At 37.7% G+C, this 17,670-nt stretch overlaps 1 protein-coding gene across 2 annotated transcripts in view; it reads left to right on the top strand.

The window, feature by feature from the left end:
* The first annotated feature begins 282 nt into the window (after window positions 1–282).
* The window catches only part of mtm1 (myotubularin 1), a 63,423-nt gene continuing 46,035 nt past the window's right edge, over window positions 283–17,670 (top strand). For both annotated transcript variants that reach the window (XM_069518508.1, XM_069518507.1), the window contains exons 1-4: window positions 283–373; window positions 12,246–12,327; window positions 15,686–15,758; window positions 16,328–16,422. In XM_069518508.1, coding sequence (XP_069374609.1) covers window positions 12,271–12,327; window positions 15,686–15,758; window positions 16,328–16,422 — 225 coding nt within the window. In that variant the 5' untranslated portion in view covers window positions 283–373; window positions 12,246–12,270. The remainder of the gene's footprint in view (window positions 374–12,245; window positions 12,328–15,685; window positions 15,759–16,327; window positions 16,423–17,670) is intronic.

The raw sequence follows: 17,670 nt of genomic DNA, 5'->3' as shown, positions 1-17,670 counted from the left end.
CATGCATTTCAAAAAACATATTTGCTACTGTCAAATTCAGTTTGTGTGATAGCCTCTGGTTGGAGGAGCTACATTATATTCCCTAAAAAGAAGGCGGACTTTGTTATTGTATTTACACATCACATTTTGTTGATATAATATACATTTAACAATGTATTATCTTTGTATGGCACTTTTTCCACTTAAAAAATCGGACAAAAAATACTTATATACAAATGTGGATCGCTCAGAAAACTACGTTTCCCTTTAAGACCTGTTTTGACAAGCAGCCAATCGGTGCCGTGACAGCCCGGCACGTGACGTAGAGTAAGTTCCTGCTCTGGCTTGAGGGAAAGAAATCTACATTCAGCCACGGGAGATTCGCACTTTGCGGGTAAGTAAAGGCACTTTGCCACAACGAAGCCAGCTGTGGGCTTTTTACGTGTTCTTTGCGGGTGGTAACCGCAGGTTGCAGTGCACTGTGGTTGAGAAATAGCCGGAATTTCGTCTGGAACAAGCTACCGTACTGTCTAGGCCTACGCTATTTCCTGGTGCAACTCCACAGCTGTATCTATTGGAATGAGCAAGTTGGAAAAGTTCAGTGGACGGGTTTTGAGGGACCGTCAGTGTTTTCCTCCCCGCCTGGTACCAACAGCAATACTCGGTTATGATTCGTATTGAATTATCGATTGTGGAAAAGGCACTGTTTGACCGTATACCCGAACGTAAGAGCTGTCCATACCGAAACCTAGCTGTCAGGATTTGTTCGCCCGTGGAAAATACTAGATAATCGGACCACCCTAAATTATACTGAATTACAATGTTTTAAAATGGTTTTATGAAAAGCCACCATGTCGAATTTAAAGAGCTCTCTCGTTTTGACGTGAGAGTTATTCTGCTCACAGATAAAATCAAGCATTTGCAGATACAGTCGATGTTGTCTAAGTGAAAGTGTCTCTGCTTTGGTAACCAACCTTTCCATGCCCAAGATCACTTTTAATTCCAAAATCCGAAAACGATATTTAGTATTTTTTCAATTTCTGTTTCAGGCTCAATGTACAAGCATACACAAAAAGAAAGACAGTTGTGCCACTTTATGTATTCAATTCACAATATTCACATTTATATCTCTTCAATACAAACTGTTCATATTTACAGTATCTGATCAGTGCTACAATATTTAGCTTCTCACTTCAGCATTATGTTTTACTGCCAGCCCCAGGTTTTACATAGAGTTGTCTTGTAAATGGCCATAATTATGACCACTGTACTATCCTTCATAAAAGTAGTCATCTTAACTCAAACAAATACCTGTACGATACAGTATGAAGCTGTGCATCTTCCGCTTTTGCAAATATTTCACAATAAAAACCTTTTTTAAACAAATTATTTTATTTAGTCACCAAACGCTGGAGTGCTTTTACTTTGAGATAAGTATTGCAAATATGTATGTTTGTAACATATTCCACAGAAACTTTGAAACTGGTGAAAGATAATTTTCATTGTCTATTTTGCTGTGATCTGCAAATTGCATCAACAGACTGCAACACACAGGTTGTACTCATCTTTTACAATGTTAGCAGAAAATGTACAGTTTACAGCAGTACTACTATGAATATTTCCTTGTGAATCCAGTTTCCAAACTCTGGCTGTTGTTTCCAAAGTTGTGAATATTTGATATTGAATATCCCTTGGAATCACCCTGAATTCATTGTAATTGTTATTTGCTATTAAACTCCACATTAACCAGATGCTAAATGGTTTTTCAGATTTGTCAGGCCTCACACTCCAGCCTACTGTCATAGGCTTTAAAAGACTGAGGAAACATGACCTATTTGTAGTTTCATATCTGCAATGCAAACACAGCTGATCAGAGTTGATATTTTGGAGGCATTACAAATAAATGAATGTTTAAACTGTAGCAGGTCAGAGACGTTAGCTGAGTCAGAGAGAGAGTGAGAGAGCTGAGACACTGCTCTGCCTGGTATTCCTTCTGTGTTGTCGCTGTTAATGTACTGGGTTTTGAACCTTGGATTAACTAGCAAAGCCATAACCAGCAGGTCATCTGTGGTGGGATCCTGATATTTGTTTGTGAGGTAATTAAGAATGGTTGTCTTCATTGTTTTTATTTGTTCAGTGTTGTCCTCATTCAGGTCCAAATGTTGACTTTCAACAGGTTTAACTTGACTTTATGTAAGAGACACTCCGGTCTTCAGCTTCAGCTCTGTTTGGGTATGCCAAGTTGCTCTTTTTCTTCCAGATGAAGGAGAATGTACTCACCACCTTCTTGCAGACAGATGTTGCATGATCAACACAAGGATTTTTGGCACTTTTTTGTGATTAGAAAGAAGAATATGATTTCTTTCATAAGCTCTATTTTAACTTTTCCAACAGTTTATTTGAAAAGAAACTTCATCTTCTTGTGCTTCTATATGCTGTATTTATATGTATCACAGACATCTGCCACGTCATTATGATAATTCAAGATTCAGTTTCAAACTCTAACCCTAAATTCACATAAGTTTAAGATACCTTAAATTAAGTTTGAACTAGTTATTTCATGGTTTAGTAAAACATCAACATTTGGAACAGTAAAGAGAAGAACACTACAGAACATGTCGGCCTGACTAGTGTTATCACAATACCAAATGTGTATTTTTGATACCGATACCAAGTCATGAATTTGATACCGATACTTTTCTTAAAAAAGGGAGTCACTATATCTGAGCAAGTGACACCACACTTCAGTAGTAAAAAACAAAATGGGTTTGAAAAATTATTGTGATAAATTTGTCATATCAGAGGGCCTTATTAGTTTGTGAGGTTACCAGTAGTGTGCAGGTTAATCCTGGGTTTGGGCTTCATCACCATGAAATGCCAGACTTATAATCATTTATGCTCATTATTTCCATGCTTGATAAAATTGTAGTTTTCTTGTTTGTTTGTATTCGTGCATTTTCACAATGGATAAGTAGCCTTTATTTTATAGCATTAGGCTATGTGTAATTTGAATTACCGTAAATGAACAACGTCATAACTTGTTAACTTTAATAACAGGATTCTTGAGAAGTGGGACAAAACAGGATCCAATATTGAAAAATAAAACCTTAAGCTCAGACAAATTAAACTACATGTATCTATCATGTACTAAGAAGTATGCTTGAAACAACCTCCCAACTTTTCTCTTTTTTAACAAAATGGGCTTTTTGGCTTGCAATCACTTTCACATTATTTTGTGTTCATTCACTAAATTTATTAGAACATTGTGAAGCAGAAGTGTTTTCTTAAGTGATGGAGAGCTGATATTTCTACCACGCAGAATTCTCTCAGTCTTCTTGGTGATTCAGATGGTGTGCTCTTCTTTTTTTCTGTTTAATATGCCATATCTACGTTCTTAATTTGGGCATAATTTGAGATTGCTCTTTATATTTAAAATTTCTCTTTAATGTCTCTGCCTTGTTTTGACCCTCTCTCTTTTCTTCGCTTTCTTGATTCTCTTTGGCTATGCTTCCAATTATTTCTCCTTTTCCTCTGTTTTCTTTCAGTCATATCCTTTATTTGCTTTATTTTTCCTTCAGGGCAATTTCTGTTAAAGGCACAATGTTCAAGCATAAATATACCCAAAGAAAGATAGTAATGTGACCAGAGGTTGATTTAGCAATTTGGGGGCCCAAAACGAACACAGGCATGGGGCCCTCCGCATCCGTTGTTCTCCACCTTTTTCAATCCTTATGTATGAAGAAAGTCCTACGAGTAGCTTCTTCCCTACCCAACACAATGTAACCCTAACCCTAACATAATAATTGCACACACAACAATATGATCTCTGTACAATAAGAATGAACTGTTTTGTTCATTCACATGGAATATCTGTCATCCCTTACCTTGGTTTTCAGCAGGATCTCTGATTGAAGTTGATGATAGGCCTCTGTCTTACAGCTTGTTTTAATTAAGTGAGAAGATAACACACAAGACAATCAGAGGTAAATTATGGAGTTACAGAAATAATAACAAAATATACGAAAAAATGATTACCATTACCGTCCCTATCTTTTTCTTCCTCTTCTCCTTTGTCCCTGTTTTCTCTTTCTCTCCCTTGATTGTTTTTATTTTCATGTATTTCTCTCGCGTTTTTAAAAATCATCATCATATAGGCCATCATGTGAAATACCAGGAGGGAGTGAAAATGTGTGTGTGCATGTGTGCCCCCACTCACTCGCTCAGAGCGACACACACAGTGAGATAATAGGAGCGTTACCATGAAGCAGCCAGTAAGTGACTTTGTTGAAGAACAGTGGAAACACAAAGTTTCTCTGGTCACAGCTGCTTCATGATCAGAGCAGAAAATGCAGTTGGTTTGTATCGAGCTGGAGTTTGTTTCCTCCTCCACTCTGAGCTGCTCTCACTTTAACTAATAAACAGAGTTAATGAGGCTGCATTTAATCATGTGTGCGCTCAGTACCGCATGAGATGCGACACACACAGTCAGGCCTGGAGCGACACAGATTCATGATCTGACACCATTGACTAATTACTAAACATGATCATCATCTAAATAATTCCAGTAAAGAACGTGACAAATGAATGTGAACAGTTCATTTTCATCTGTATGGACTGAACTTGATCTTTTTAAGTGTGAACTGGCACAACACTGCTTGTCAGTTTGTGTTTACACCCCGAATCACTTCCGTGTATGCGTTCATGGAATATTCCATTGTAGTGGGGACTGAGGGGGGAGGGGGTTGCTGAGACACTAGTTACTCAGGAATTACAAGCCATTTTAGCGTATGGATTTTGGAATGAAATTATTAATTAATGAAAAGTTTTGAAAAAAATCTTACTCATGAGTTTATTAGGTGTTTTGGGGCCCAAGGCTATTGCAGACCTTTGCCTAATAGTTAAGCCCACCTCTGAATGCAACTGTTGCATCTATTCAATGCACAATATTCACATTAATGTCTATTCATATTTAACTTCTCAGTTCAACAATATGTTCTACAGAAGAGCTGCCACTGCAGCACTATGTTTTTACATAAGCCATGCCTTAATATGGCCCGTGTTTTTGCAAAGAGAACCTCAGATATCTTACACACTGCTACTTTAAAAATATCCTGAATAAATAAAAATATAGCTGCAAGCGGCAATGAGCAGGGTCGAGCCTTAATTTGTTCAGTAAGAGCAGCACATTATAGGTCATTTAGTTGACATAACATTGATGGGGGGATGCAACAATTTTTCCCAAGGAAAGTTCGGTATGGGCTGGGATTTGGGCCACCAACCTTGTGGCCAGAGGACTACTCCACCACCCCCTTAACCACAGCCAACCACAGAAAGCAGCCAAATTAGAGGAAGCAGCTCAATAAGAAGAAGCAGCTCAATAGGAGGAAGTGGTTCTATAGGAACGTTTTTGGTATTTTGGGCATAACTGCATAACTCAAAATGCTTAAGCACCCCTATTTTACAATACAGTAAACATATTTGAATAGTTTCACGACAATATTTGAAAAGTTATTGCCAATTTCCCTCTAAGCCCGCCCTCTTAGCCCTTTTTGACCCATTTCTAATAGAAATGTGTATCTCAGTCTCACAATGCTTTATTCTGAATTTGGTGGACCCCTCAGTCACAGCTTCCTGAAGCAGCATACTTCACCCATTTTCTGTCACTTGGATTCTGCCCAGCACCTCCTTTCTCAGAGCCCTGCCCTTTACTATTCTAGTAAAGTTTAATGTGACAGACAAATACATCATCCTGCATGTTTACTTATTTAACATGAATGCAAGATTCAGTAAGATCTTCTTCAGATTAACAATGTAAAAACTGAATGTAGCAGACAAGTTTAGTTAGTTTAAGTGTTTTATGCAACGTTATGCTACTTTAAACAGCTGCTCTTCAAATGCAGATGTGGTGTTAAATATTCAGTTTCAGTCGATCACAGTAAATCTGTTCCTGCAGTATAATAATCTAGGTCACTGAATAATCCCGGGTCACTGAATCGCCATGTTGGAGTCATAATGCTACAGATCCCCTAAAAGGACAAACCGGTCTGAGGCGACGTCTCGCGTATGCTTACTGCCTCTTCTTCTGGCTTTTTGGAGCTAGGCTAAGAACAGTTTGGTGCATTGCCGCCACAAGCTGGTCTGGAGTGTGGACACATAGACTGTGAGTGTGCATTTGTTTACTGAAGAAGCTGCATGAAGAACCGCGCCTGTAAAAAGAACATAGACGAAGAAGTGGGCCCAGGAGGTTGTTATGAAAGATATGTAGGAAGTTTGCGAACAGAAAAGACGTTAAATGGAGGAAAATACTTATAAATTGACCACCGACAAACCAAAGGAACAGCACAGACTTCATCTGAGAAGTGAAAGTGAAAATTGACGTCAGGTGTCGTGAAACAGGACCTGAGACAGAACTGGGTATAAATACTGCGTTGTCTCCAGGATGGAAAACTACTGAGAGACAAAGAGTTTCTGAAGCTGAAGTTTCCAGTTTTCTATTGAACAGGTAATTTACCACATCAATATAAATTCAATCTGTTGTTTGAAAGATTCTTTTGTATAATCAAACTGATGCTGTTATAGTAACATTTACATTGTTACAGAAAGATTAATATTGGGAATTACTCCTGCCTAAGATCATATAGTACTTGTTGAGTTATCCTCGATATATTTATAAAAATCATTTAACACAGGAGAAGACCACTGTTTCATGTATCACTTATTTTCTTACTGTTCTTTTACAGCTTTCTGACCCTGATACATCAACTTCAATGAGAGAAAAAACTTTTTCAGATCCGGCTGTATTTAGCAATGGAGTTTGCACTTGAACACAGGCAAGTCAATGCATTGAACTAATTTAATGTTGATTCTCTTATGTTTTATTAACAAAGTTTCTTTCTTCCATTCTTTGTTATTTCCCTTCCTTTCTGACTGCCATTTACCATATCCATTAAAACAAACTTAAAAATGCTTTAGTATTATATTATTTTTTTGTTTTCACAACTTGCATCTGCAATTGATCACTCACACACAGTCAATGTTCAAAGTTGTTAACATGTATATCAGATACTGAATGATTGAAAACTGGGTTTTCATAAAGATGCACTCTTTATTAGTTTTGACATCATCTTGTGGAATACAAACCCTTTGTAAAACTAGATATACAGTAAATGTCAAATATTATATTAATAAGTATTGTAACTGTTTTCAACAGGACTGATCCAGAGAGGAGGTCACCATTCTTCCTTGAAAAGCGAAGCTAAATCATGGTTCCTTTCAGGCACACCAACTTGTGAAGAATCAGTTTATCTATATAATATATATACACAAAATAAATGCACAAAATCTGTTTAATGTCCCTTTTATTATTGCACTTTTCATTACAGTGTAAACTCAATTGAACAAATATTTATAGTGGGAAATATGACTATATTCATTAAATAAACAGCAAATGTGTGATGTCTACCTTAATATTTTTAAGAATGCACTAAGTTAGAGGTTTCTGTGCACAGTTTACAGCTTTAGTTCTCTCAGTATTTCTTTCATAGCCAAGCAAACCTGACCGTGGTACAATTATATCCGGCCCGCAATAAAATATCTCATGTCTATCTAAACTGGCCCGTTCCTGCAGTATGATAATCTAGGTTTGTAGCAGTGCCCGGCTAGATGCACACGGAGCGAACAAGCCCTAATCTCTGTTTGCCGAGTGGGAGCCAGGCAGCGTCCACAGGCTCCACAAGCGGAGTTGCCATGCCCAAGGCCCGGCTAGACACACACAAGCGAGCCCCTCCTCACCTTCCGAATATTTGGTGTTAGTAAAAAAAAAATTCAGTGTTACAGAGATCCCAGTGCATGCCCCGTCAAGTTCACCCACAAGCTTTTCTCTGTGATGAAGATGAACAAAAACCCACACGAGTCGTCTCACAGATGTACACTTTCACTCCATCTTGAGGGGTTCCACAGCAAAGAACCTAACCCCAAACTATAATGAACTGGCAGCCAAGAAAGGATGCCAAACATCTGGCTCTGGCACATGGACATAAATAAAAGAAGAATGTAGCCTACCCATATGTTTTCTTTTTGCATTTTATCCAATATCCTGTTCAATAAATGTTGACCCTGTTTGGCCCTCAGCGTAGTCCCCATTTTTAATTTTGGCCCTCTCTGTGATTGACTTTGACACCACTGCTGTAGTGAATCAATGTTGAATCGAATCAGAAATTGAATTAAATCAAGACCTTGTAAATCAGAATTGAATCAATTTCGGAAAACAGTGACGATACTCAGCACTACTTAATAAATTACTAATGTATATGGGAACTGCCAAGAAAAGGTAATTGGCTGTTGTTGTTGAGGGAAGCAGTGAAAACTGTTCAGGACATTATTAAGCAACCGCTAAAAACATGTCACCTAAAAATAAAAATCCTTGATATTAAAGCAATATGACACCAACTAACACATCTAGCCCACTGTTGCCATCACTTAAACATATGTACAACATGTAGAACGGTTGCTTGTTGCATTTGTTGTGCTTGTTGCTTTTTGATCATTGTTGTGCTAATATTTTGGCAATAGTGACAATTTCCCCCAAAAAATGTTTTTATGCCTCCCTGCCAGCCAGTCGCTAGAGGCATTATGTTTTTGATGTTTTGACCTATACTTCAGATGTTACAATACAACAGAAAAAACATAACATGGCTCCATACTGCTCATGTGTTGTCATCCAAGTGTCCGCAATCTCAAACATTCATATTCTACTCCAACTGGCAAAAGTCAAATGGTGCTTTTTTAAAACATTAACACCAAATGAAAAAAATATAAATGCTGTGGCTATGTGGTTAGAGCGGTCAGACAAAAGTTCAGTGGTACAATCCCGGTCTTCCCTGGTCTGCATACCGAAGTGTTTTTGTGTCTTTGTGCCAGCCAGTCACTGGATGCATTATGTTTTGAGGTTGCCCTATGTCCCATTCTTGTGAACACTATCTCAAGAATGTTTTGAGAGAAGTTATTCAAATCTGGTGCAAATATTCACTTTGACTGATGGATGAACTGATTCAATTTTGGTGGTCAAAGTTCTAGGTCATGGTAACCTTTCAAAACAAATGTTTTGGTGTGTTAAGGTCAAGGAAGACATCAAGGGATCCTTTCACATTTGGCACAAACATTAACTTCTTCAAATGTGCTACAAACATTCAGAGGTGCTTTAAGTGCTGAACACAATTTTTTTTTAAACATTAACACCAAATGCAGCGGCGGCTGTGGTTACGGGTCGGCTCTAACCAGAAGTTCAGTGGTTCGATCCCAGTCTTCCCTGGTCCGCATGCTGAAATGCCCTCTGGCAAGATACTGAACTGCAAATGGCCCCTTCTCACAAAGACAGTGCTGCACATAGATTCACTGTATAATTGAGGTGAAAGTGAAACTGTACTGTAATGCACTGTCAGTGGTCATGAGGACTAGAAAAGCACTATTTTTCATTTACCATTTTAAATGTAAGGTATGTTGTCAGCTTACCTTACATTATAGCAAAACCACAAAAAATAAAGTAAACAAGGAATTTCCTCTCCTTCCCCTATGCGTCTCCTTCTCCTCCCCTTACATCAAATCCCACTGAATTATTATAGCATAATGATAAGACTAACACTTTCAAAAAGCACTTAGCAACTTAAGCAACTTAATTCTTAAGAATATTCAGTCTCACATTTGAATTTTGATTAAATATATCATAAAATATCCTGAATAAATAAAACATAAATAACAATATACCACACACACAACTAAAGCAACAAATAAAATTGACACTATGGCTCTGTTAACAAAAATTAAATAGAAAATATTTGGCACAGGTTATATGTTACCAGCACATGGAATGGAATGGTTATAATTTAGATGAGCTTAGGTTTGTTTTGCATTAGGTAAGTATTCCAGTATTTCTTTGAGGATTGTGTGTATGTGTGCATATGTGCGTAGTTGTCTCTGTCGCTCTTCACACACAAATTCACGATCACATTTAATACTGATGTCAGGGCTGTGCCTGTCTCCAGCTGCGAGGTGTGGCAGGTGAACTGACTGATCAGGTCCTAATAACTTGCTATGACTGTTAGTGTTTATTGGTAAAGTGAGAGCAGGTCAGCTGGGGAGTGTGAAGGGAGAACACAGGAAACTCCAGCATGGTTCAAACCAATAAGCACTTCTGCCTGAAGCAGCTTCACTAATCATTTTGCAGTGGTTGGCCATTGTGGAAACCCTGTATTCACACTTTTTTGTTGACACTGTTCTTCAACAAATTGGACATAATGGCTCATTTGCATTAACAATTCCTCTCATCTCTGAGTCACTGAGTGTGAGTGGTGCCCAGGGCCTGTGTATTTGGAACGTAAACTCCACCTCGCTCCAAGACCCAGAGAAGATGAGATGAGAGAATCGACAAAACTCTTTGAAATGTTGTTGTTATTCTTGTGTAAAATGGAGTCACTAACAGGAAAAGGCATACATTAAAATATAGATTCCTCCTTTTTATTAATCGATATCATATCATTTCGAATTAAGATCGATTTTAATCAGAGAATAATTTGGAACTGTTCCTCAGGTGGATGTGAATTGTCTTTTCTTTTGAAAATTAATTTATGGTTCGTTTCATTGTTATGTGTTGCTCATTCACTCACAGACAGACAGAGAGTAATCTCACTTAGTGATACAGGTCACTGTGTCAGCTGCTGCAAAATGCACTTGAGTTTTGATTATAAACTGAGATGTATATAAAGACTAAACACAATTGTCTAATGTTTAATACTACCTATGTTGTTATTATTCTACTTTCGGCATGGCACCATTAAATGTTGTGCTTTTGGGCATTCAATAAATGTGACTATCAGAAAAATATTGAATATTAATATTAGAAATATTAATATTTAATAACTTTATTAGAGGCACCACCCTTCAAAGAAAGAGAAAAGATTTATTTATTTATTTATTTATTGATTAAGTCTCATGAAATTACTGGCTATAAATTTGGAACTCTGATTAATCATTCAATTAATAAGTATAACCAAAATTACCATATCAATAGCTAGCACAGTTGAAGGATATGGAGTTCTTGACAGTGTAGAGGTTGGCAAAATTCACCCTTATGCAACATAAATGAAGATGTGTTTTAAAGAAAGACAATTATTAAATGTAAAGTGCCTTGAGATAATGTAAATTATGAATTGGCGCTATATAAATAAAATTGAATTGAATTGAATTGAATTATGAAAATAATGAAAGTATAAAAACACAAACTAACAAAAGGTGTACTTACTATACACAGATGTGCAGGTGTGTGTGTGTGAGTGAGTGATATGGTCAGGTTTTTCTTCCAATTTTTTCTTTGTTGGAAAATTCAAAGCATTACAGTTGCAGTTGCACACATTTCCTACGACACCCCTTATCCAGCATTTTCCATTTTTAAACAAAACAAAACAGAACTGGGGAGCTTGGTACCTGTTATCTTCCCAGCAACACATACAATCGGAGTGAGAGAGAGATGTATGAGTTAGAGACACATAGATTAAACTAAAGCAAATTAAATAATACAAATGGCTAAAAAGGACACTGGGGCAAAATATCATCACTGAATCATATAAAGTCCGATCGTACAGCTTTTATATACTCAGTCCATTTTGACCAGATCTGATAGAACTTATCTTTTTGCAATTTGAGGGAGAAAGACAACTTTTCCATAATGTAGGAAAGGCTTAACTTTAAAGGTCCAGTGTATAAGATGATGTATATGATATTGTACTAGTTTGTTTCATATAAATTGTATGAATTGTAGTTTTCTTTACCCCAAAAAAGGCCCTTTATATTTAAATACTTTATATTGACATTGAGGGGACCCTCTCTACAGAGGCCACCATGTTTTTTACAGTAGTCCAGAGTGGATAAACTAAACACCTTTTGAGTTTGTATGACAACTGAAGTCTACCACAGGTTCTTTTTCATGTTTGGAAGGAGAGGGTGAGGTGAGGGGTGTTCAGCTGCAACATGCAAAACACTCGATATCACTAAATTCTACACACTTTACCTTTAAATGGTAAAATCCATATAGTTAGTTATATTAAAACTGTATTCTTCTATTGGGTGCCACTGTCATCTCACTATCATTATCCATGCTTCTTATAGTGTGACATTATTAGAAAATAAGGAGTCTAGCTTCATTATTTTTTTCTCCTGGGAAGGTTTTGAATGACACAACTAATAACTATTGATCTCTATTTCTCTTTTCTCAGCCTGCGGAAGCCCCCTCTCTGAATAATGGCCTCACCGATCTCAGTCTACAACTCAAATGCCTTGGACAAACACATCTCCAGTGTAAGTGGATATACAGTGCCAGGCCGTGCTCTCTGTCTGGAACAAGTGTGTGAATGAGAGTTTGAGTGAGTGAGTGTGGGAGGGATGGAAGGAAGGAAAAAGAGAGAGGGATAAGGCTGAGAGACGCACACACGCACACACCGTGAGTGAGTCGGCAGGCTCTGTGATCTCTAGAATGCTGGAAAAATTCTTTGTTGTCATCAAATACTGGGCTGGTGGAGAGGAGCACTCGCTCTATGTGCCTGTATCCGGGCTTTGCGCACCACAATCAAAAAAGAATCTCTGAACCATACCCTAACTTCAACAGAAAACTGGCAATGTAGAAGGTAGTAGGGCTTGGCTAAACAAATATCACAATGTTTTGAGGCTATATGACAATACACGATATATATCTAGACATTTTGAAGGTCGTCCTATGGGGCTTGTGCAAGGCACTTGGCTCTCCCTCACTAACTCACAGGGCTGGTGGAGAGGGGCGCACGCTCCGTGTGCCTGTAGCTGGGCTGAGGCACTCTGACTCAGCCAGTGGAACTCGTGTGAGGCGCCTGGCTCTCCCTCACTCACTGGGTTATGTATGGAATATAATATAATATAAACCTTTGGGGAATTATTTTACATTAAACATTTACTTGAACTCATAATTTTGGTAGTCAAAGGTCAAGGATTAAGACCACAGTGGCATCACAAGTATGTTTGTTTTTGTTGAACATCTTAAGATCTATCTTGTGGGAATGTCTTCAAATTTGGTACAAACTTTCACTTGCACTCAAAGATGAACTGAAGGTCATGAACTTAACTAATAAAATTTCTATGGTCAAAGGTCAAGGTCGCCTCAGGAACATGTACTTCTTGAATGTGATATATAACACCTACTTGAGGCAATTTCTTCACTTCAGTAATGAAAATTAAAGGTCACAGTGACCTTACATGAATCTGTAAAAAAAAAAATTGAAATACAATGCACACGGAAACTGCACTGGTTGCCGGAGACGTACAGTGGTACTGTGGTAATTAGGCCCTAAACAACAACCGCTGGGGGACCCCTTGTTTTTCTTATTTTTTATAACAGTAATAAATCGAATATTTAGCAGCCTAAACATTCTTAACTTTTGATTAAATTTTGCTGGAAGTCGGGGACCCATATTCCAAACTCAACAGGAAGTCAACCATTTTGAATTTCATTATGGCCTGAAAAAATATTGCAAGATTTTTAGGCTATATCGTGATACACGATATATATCTAGATATTTTGAAATCTCCTCTAAATCACTGTATTAATGTTAAATTCATAAAAATCCTAAGGAAGTGGCTAAGCTAGCGGACGTTAGCATTTCCGACGGTCCAAGAATGCACCTCGTCGGGAGCTATAAGCGGACATTTATGCTTTTATAAAACACGGTGTCAATGAGCTCAAAATATAGATGTCGGGGCTTGTCTTCTGATCATTGAGCAGCTTTGGATCATAGAAGAAACTGTAATGTTTCTACTGTTCTTCAACTAAGTCACTGACTGGGTGCTTCACGTGAACGCGCCTCGCATCTCACAACACACACAAGCAAGCAAGCCTCCACTCTCGCTGGAGTGAATGGCAATCATGTTCATCATTTGTAAACGGATTCGTTCGGTTCAGCGTTCACAGAGAATGTGAAAAACACCCAATAACCGTCTCTTAATTCTCGTAACCTTGTTAAAACTCTTCACTTTCTTTAGCTCTTTCCATGCTCTCTGAGTATCTTCTCCTCTCCTGATACAAAAATACACATGGAGAGTTTTCTGGATAGGTGGGGGAGTGAGCTGTCTAATGTGAGAGGGGCATGAGAAGAGACAGAAGCGAAACTTAAAGAGAATTTCATGCAGAAGGCTTAAAACATTCACGTGACAATTTATGTAGATGGTCGTGATATATTAATTTTATACATTGCACGTGGAACAAGCTGCAATACATTGAGTAAATTTGATATATCGCCCACCCCTAGATGGTAGTGTACAATTTTTTCTGTGTTTCTGCTATTTGCAGGCAATATATTTTAATGAACTTAGTTCAGGCAGACCACAAAGTTAAGCTCAGTTTACCTGACAGCTACAGCAGCTGATCTCAAGGCCAACCCACATGGCTGATGGCTCAGCAGATTCCGTCCACTCATTCATAGGCAAAGCTCTTTTCATACTGTGTTAAATTTATTCAGTGTCATTTCTGTTGTCACTGATGCCTGCTCTATTATTTTCCCTTTGGGGGTCTTGCTGTTGCTCTCCCTGCTTTAAGCTTTCCATGCAGGCACATGGAAGCACAGAGATGTGTGCTCTCTCTGTCTTTTGTTTTCCACGTATGCACATGTAAGAGCAGGGAGTTCCCAGAAAAGAGCCATACCGCCAAATGTAAATTATGCAGACTAAAGTGGTCCTGGACTGAAATTTGGTTAGTGCAATCACAAGACATGTATGTGGCATAATGTGGAATTTTAAAGTTTTGCTGTGAATTAGGAAGTTGACATTTAAGATGTTCTCACTACGAATAGTAGTAATGTAATTGTTAAAAATCTAGACTTCATAATATTGTTTGCTAAGTTGTGCCAATCTTAAGATTTCCTTCAACAGTATGCCCGTGGCCATATCACCATGAAAAAGAAAGTTCCAGTATTATGACTATACATTGTCCAATATGAACTGATGTTTGTTGACCACACCTGACCACATTTAGGTGTCAATATTCAATAAAATCATAGCACCACTTAATAGCAATGTGATGCACACCTCAGCATGATTTGACTTTTAACTCCTTCATTAACTGGGCAAACAATTAACGCAATACCAAGCCATGTAAATGAACCTCCAGCAACTACACCACAAATGTAGCATACCCTGAGAGGGCCTGACCATTGCTGCTTGCAGCTTTAATTTTCATTCATTTTCATCTTCGGCTTAACATCACTTCACCTGCTTCAGTGTCACTGCAGCGTATCCTGATCGCTTTGTGTGCGCACGTGGGTCAAATATGTGCGTGCATGCGTGTGTTTAGAAGGAAACAGAGAATAACAGCAAATGGTAGTAGCTAAAAGATGAGGCTTTATATTAATATATGACCAAAGAAATGATGAAAATGACAGTTAAATTACACAATAAGGCTTATTGATAAAGTAACTGGATGAACTTCAATAAGTAGTTGGCTACTTGGAGTGAATCAAAATTAAGCTTTTGTAAAAAATATGGCCCATTACACATATCAAACAGACAAATAGAATTAAAGGCCAAAACAAGACTAAATAAAGTAACCATCTGATTTAAATGAGTATACTATATATACCAAATATTTTAGTTTTCAGTCAAAAAAACTACTTTCTGTGTATGTGTGCATTTGTAGACCTCCAGAGAGTCCCTGAAGATGGAATTGTTGGCAGATGTATGTCTGCTGCCTGGAGAGGACAGAATTATAGGTGAGTGTATCTGTACCACACAGTGTCCACACTGAAGAGTTTTACATTTTGAAACCTTTTTTTTTCTGGAAAAAGATGCAAACATGTCATTATAATGACGATGATACATTAGTGAAATTCTCATGAGTTTATATATAATTTAGTAACTTAAAGGTCCAGTGTGTAAGATTTAGGTGAAAGGGATCTATTGGCTGAAATTCAATGGAAAATAACAAAAATCACAAATGTCTTTCATCTAAATTGTATGAATTGTTGTTTTCGTTACCTTAGAATGGGGCCTTTATATTTAAATACTTTATATTTAGATTTACACCATTTTTTTTTACAGTTGTTCAAACTCTACAAACTAAACACCTTTTGAGTTTTTATAACAACTGAAGGCTTCCACAGGTTCTCTCTCATGTTTGGAAGGAGAGGGTGAGGTGAGGGGCATTCAGCTGCAACATGCAATTTCACCACTAGATGTCACTTAACTCTACACACTGTACCTTTAAGTATTCTGAGCCAATAATGTAAGATAAGATGAGTGATAAGTCATATGGAAAAGTAATATTTTTGTCTGTTTTCAGATAAAGACATCATCTACATCTGTCCATTCCGTGGAGCTGTGAAAGGCAAAGTGTTGATCACCAACTACAGACTCTACTTCAAGAGCTCAGATACTGTAAGTCCCATCAAGCTCATGTAGGGCCAGTCAGCAGCTCATGGCTATTAGTCTTTACATGCATACATGTGTGAGTTTGTGGCAGCATTTGGGTTCAATAACAAATCTCTTTGTTAGCCCTCTGTTGTGTTTATGCCTCTGCGCCAGTGACAGCCAGTGGCCTAAAGCATTATGTTTTCGGGTTTTCCGTCTGTCTGTTGCATTCTTGTGAACCCAATATGTCAAGAACACCTTGAGGGAATCCTTTCACATTTTGCATACACATTCACACATACACTCTAAACATGCTATCTTAAGATCAGGTTGAGGTACAGTACCTGTCAAAAGTTTGGACACACCTTCCCATTCAATGGTTTTTCTTTATTTTTATTTTTGTCTACATTGCAGATTAATATTGAAGACATCAAAACTATGAAGGAACAATATAGAATTATGTGGTAAACAAGTGTTGTATATTTTAGATTCTTCAAAGTAGCCACCTTTTGCTTTGATTACAGCTTTTCACACTCTTGGCATTATTTCAATCAGCTACATGAGGTAATCACCAGGAATGGTTTTCCAATAGTCTTGAAGGAGTTCCCAGAGGTGCTGAGCACTTGTTGGCTCCTTTGCCTTCACTCTGCGGTCCAACTCATCCTAGACCATCACAATTGGGTTAAGGTCGGGTGATTGTGTATTTAAATTTGGTGCAAGAATTCAGTTGGATTCAAAGATGAAACAATGTTTAGATTATAATTTTTAGATTTTGCTGGTTGGTTGAAGTTCAAACGGTCACAGGGGATTTCATTACATCTGGCACAAACATTCACTTGGACTGGTAAAATGTCAATTATACAATCTTTTATTTGTATAACCTATTTTAAAAAATCACTGTTTGTCTCCTTGGGGTTAACAGGGTGCAACATCATCTGCACTTAACCTCAGAGAGAGCCACATGTGAGAAATCCCTTTCCCAGGACAGACAGAAGTGCAATAGATGCCATGTTTAGCAGAGCATGTCAACAAAATAACAATATATACAAAATTCACGAGAAAAGACAATGCTTAACACAAGTGGAGAGGTGTATCAATGTTAAAAGTGTTTATAGATTATAGAAAGAAAAGTCTGACAAAGATGAGGGAAGTATTAATAATAAATATTGGTATATGTGAATAGGCATATTGTGTATCTAAGCAATTTAGTTGTAATCATAATTCACGACCAGATGCCACCGATCACTAACATGATCATGATCCACCATCACGATC

The sequence above is a fragment of the Paralichthys olivaceus genome, chromosome 22 (assembly GCF_024713975.1).
Source record: "Paralichthys olivaceus isolate ysfri-2021 chromosome 22, ASM2471397v2, whole genome shotgun sequence".
Lineage (NCBI taxonomy): Eukaryota > Metazoa > Chordata > Actinopteri > Pleuronectiformes > Paralichthyidae > Paralichthys > Paralichthys olivaceus.
The sequence above is the reverse complement of the archived record's forward strand: the minus strand, read 5'-3'. Positions and strand labels throughout refer to the sequence as shown.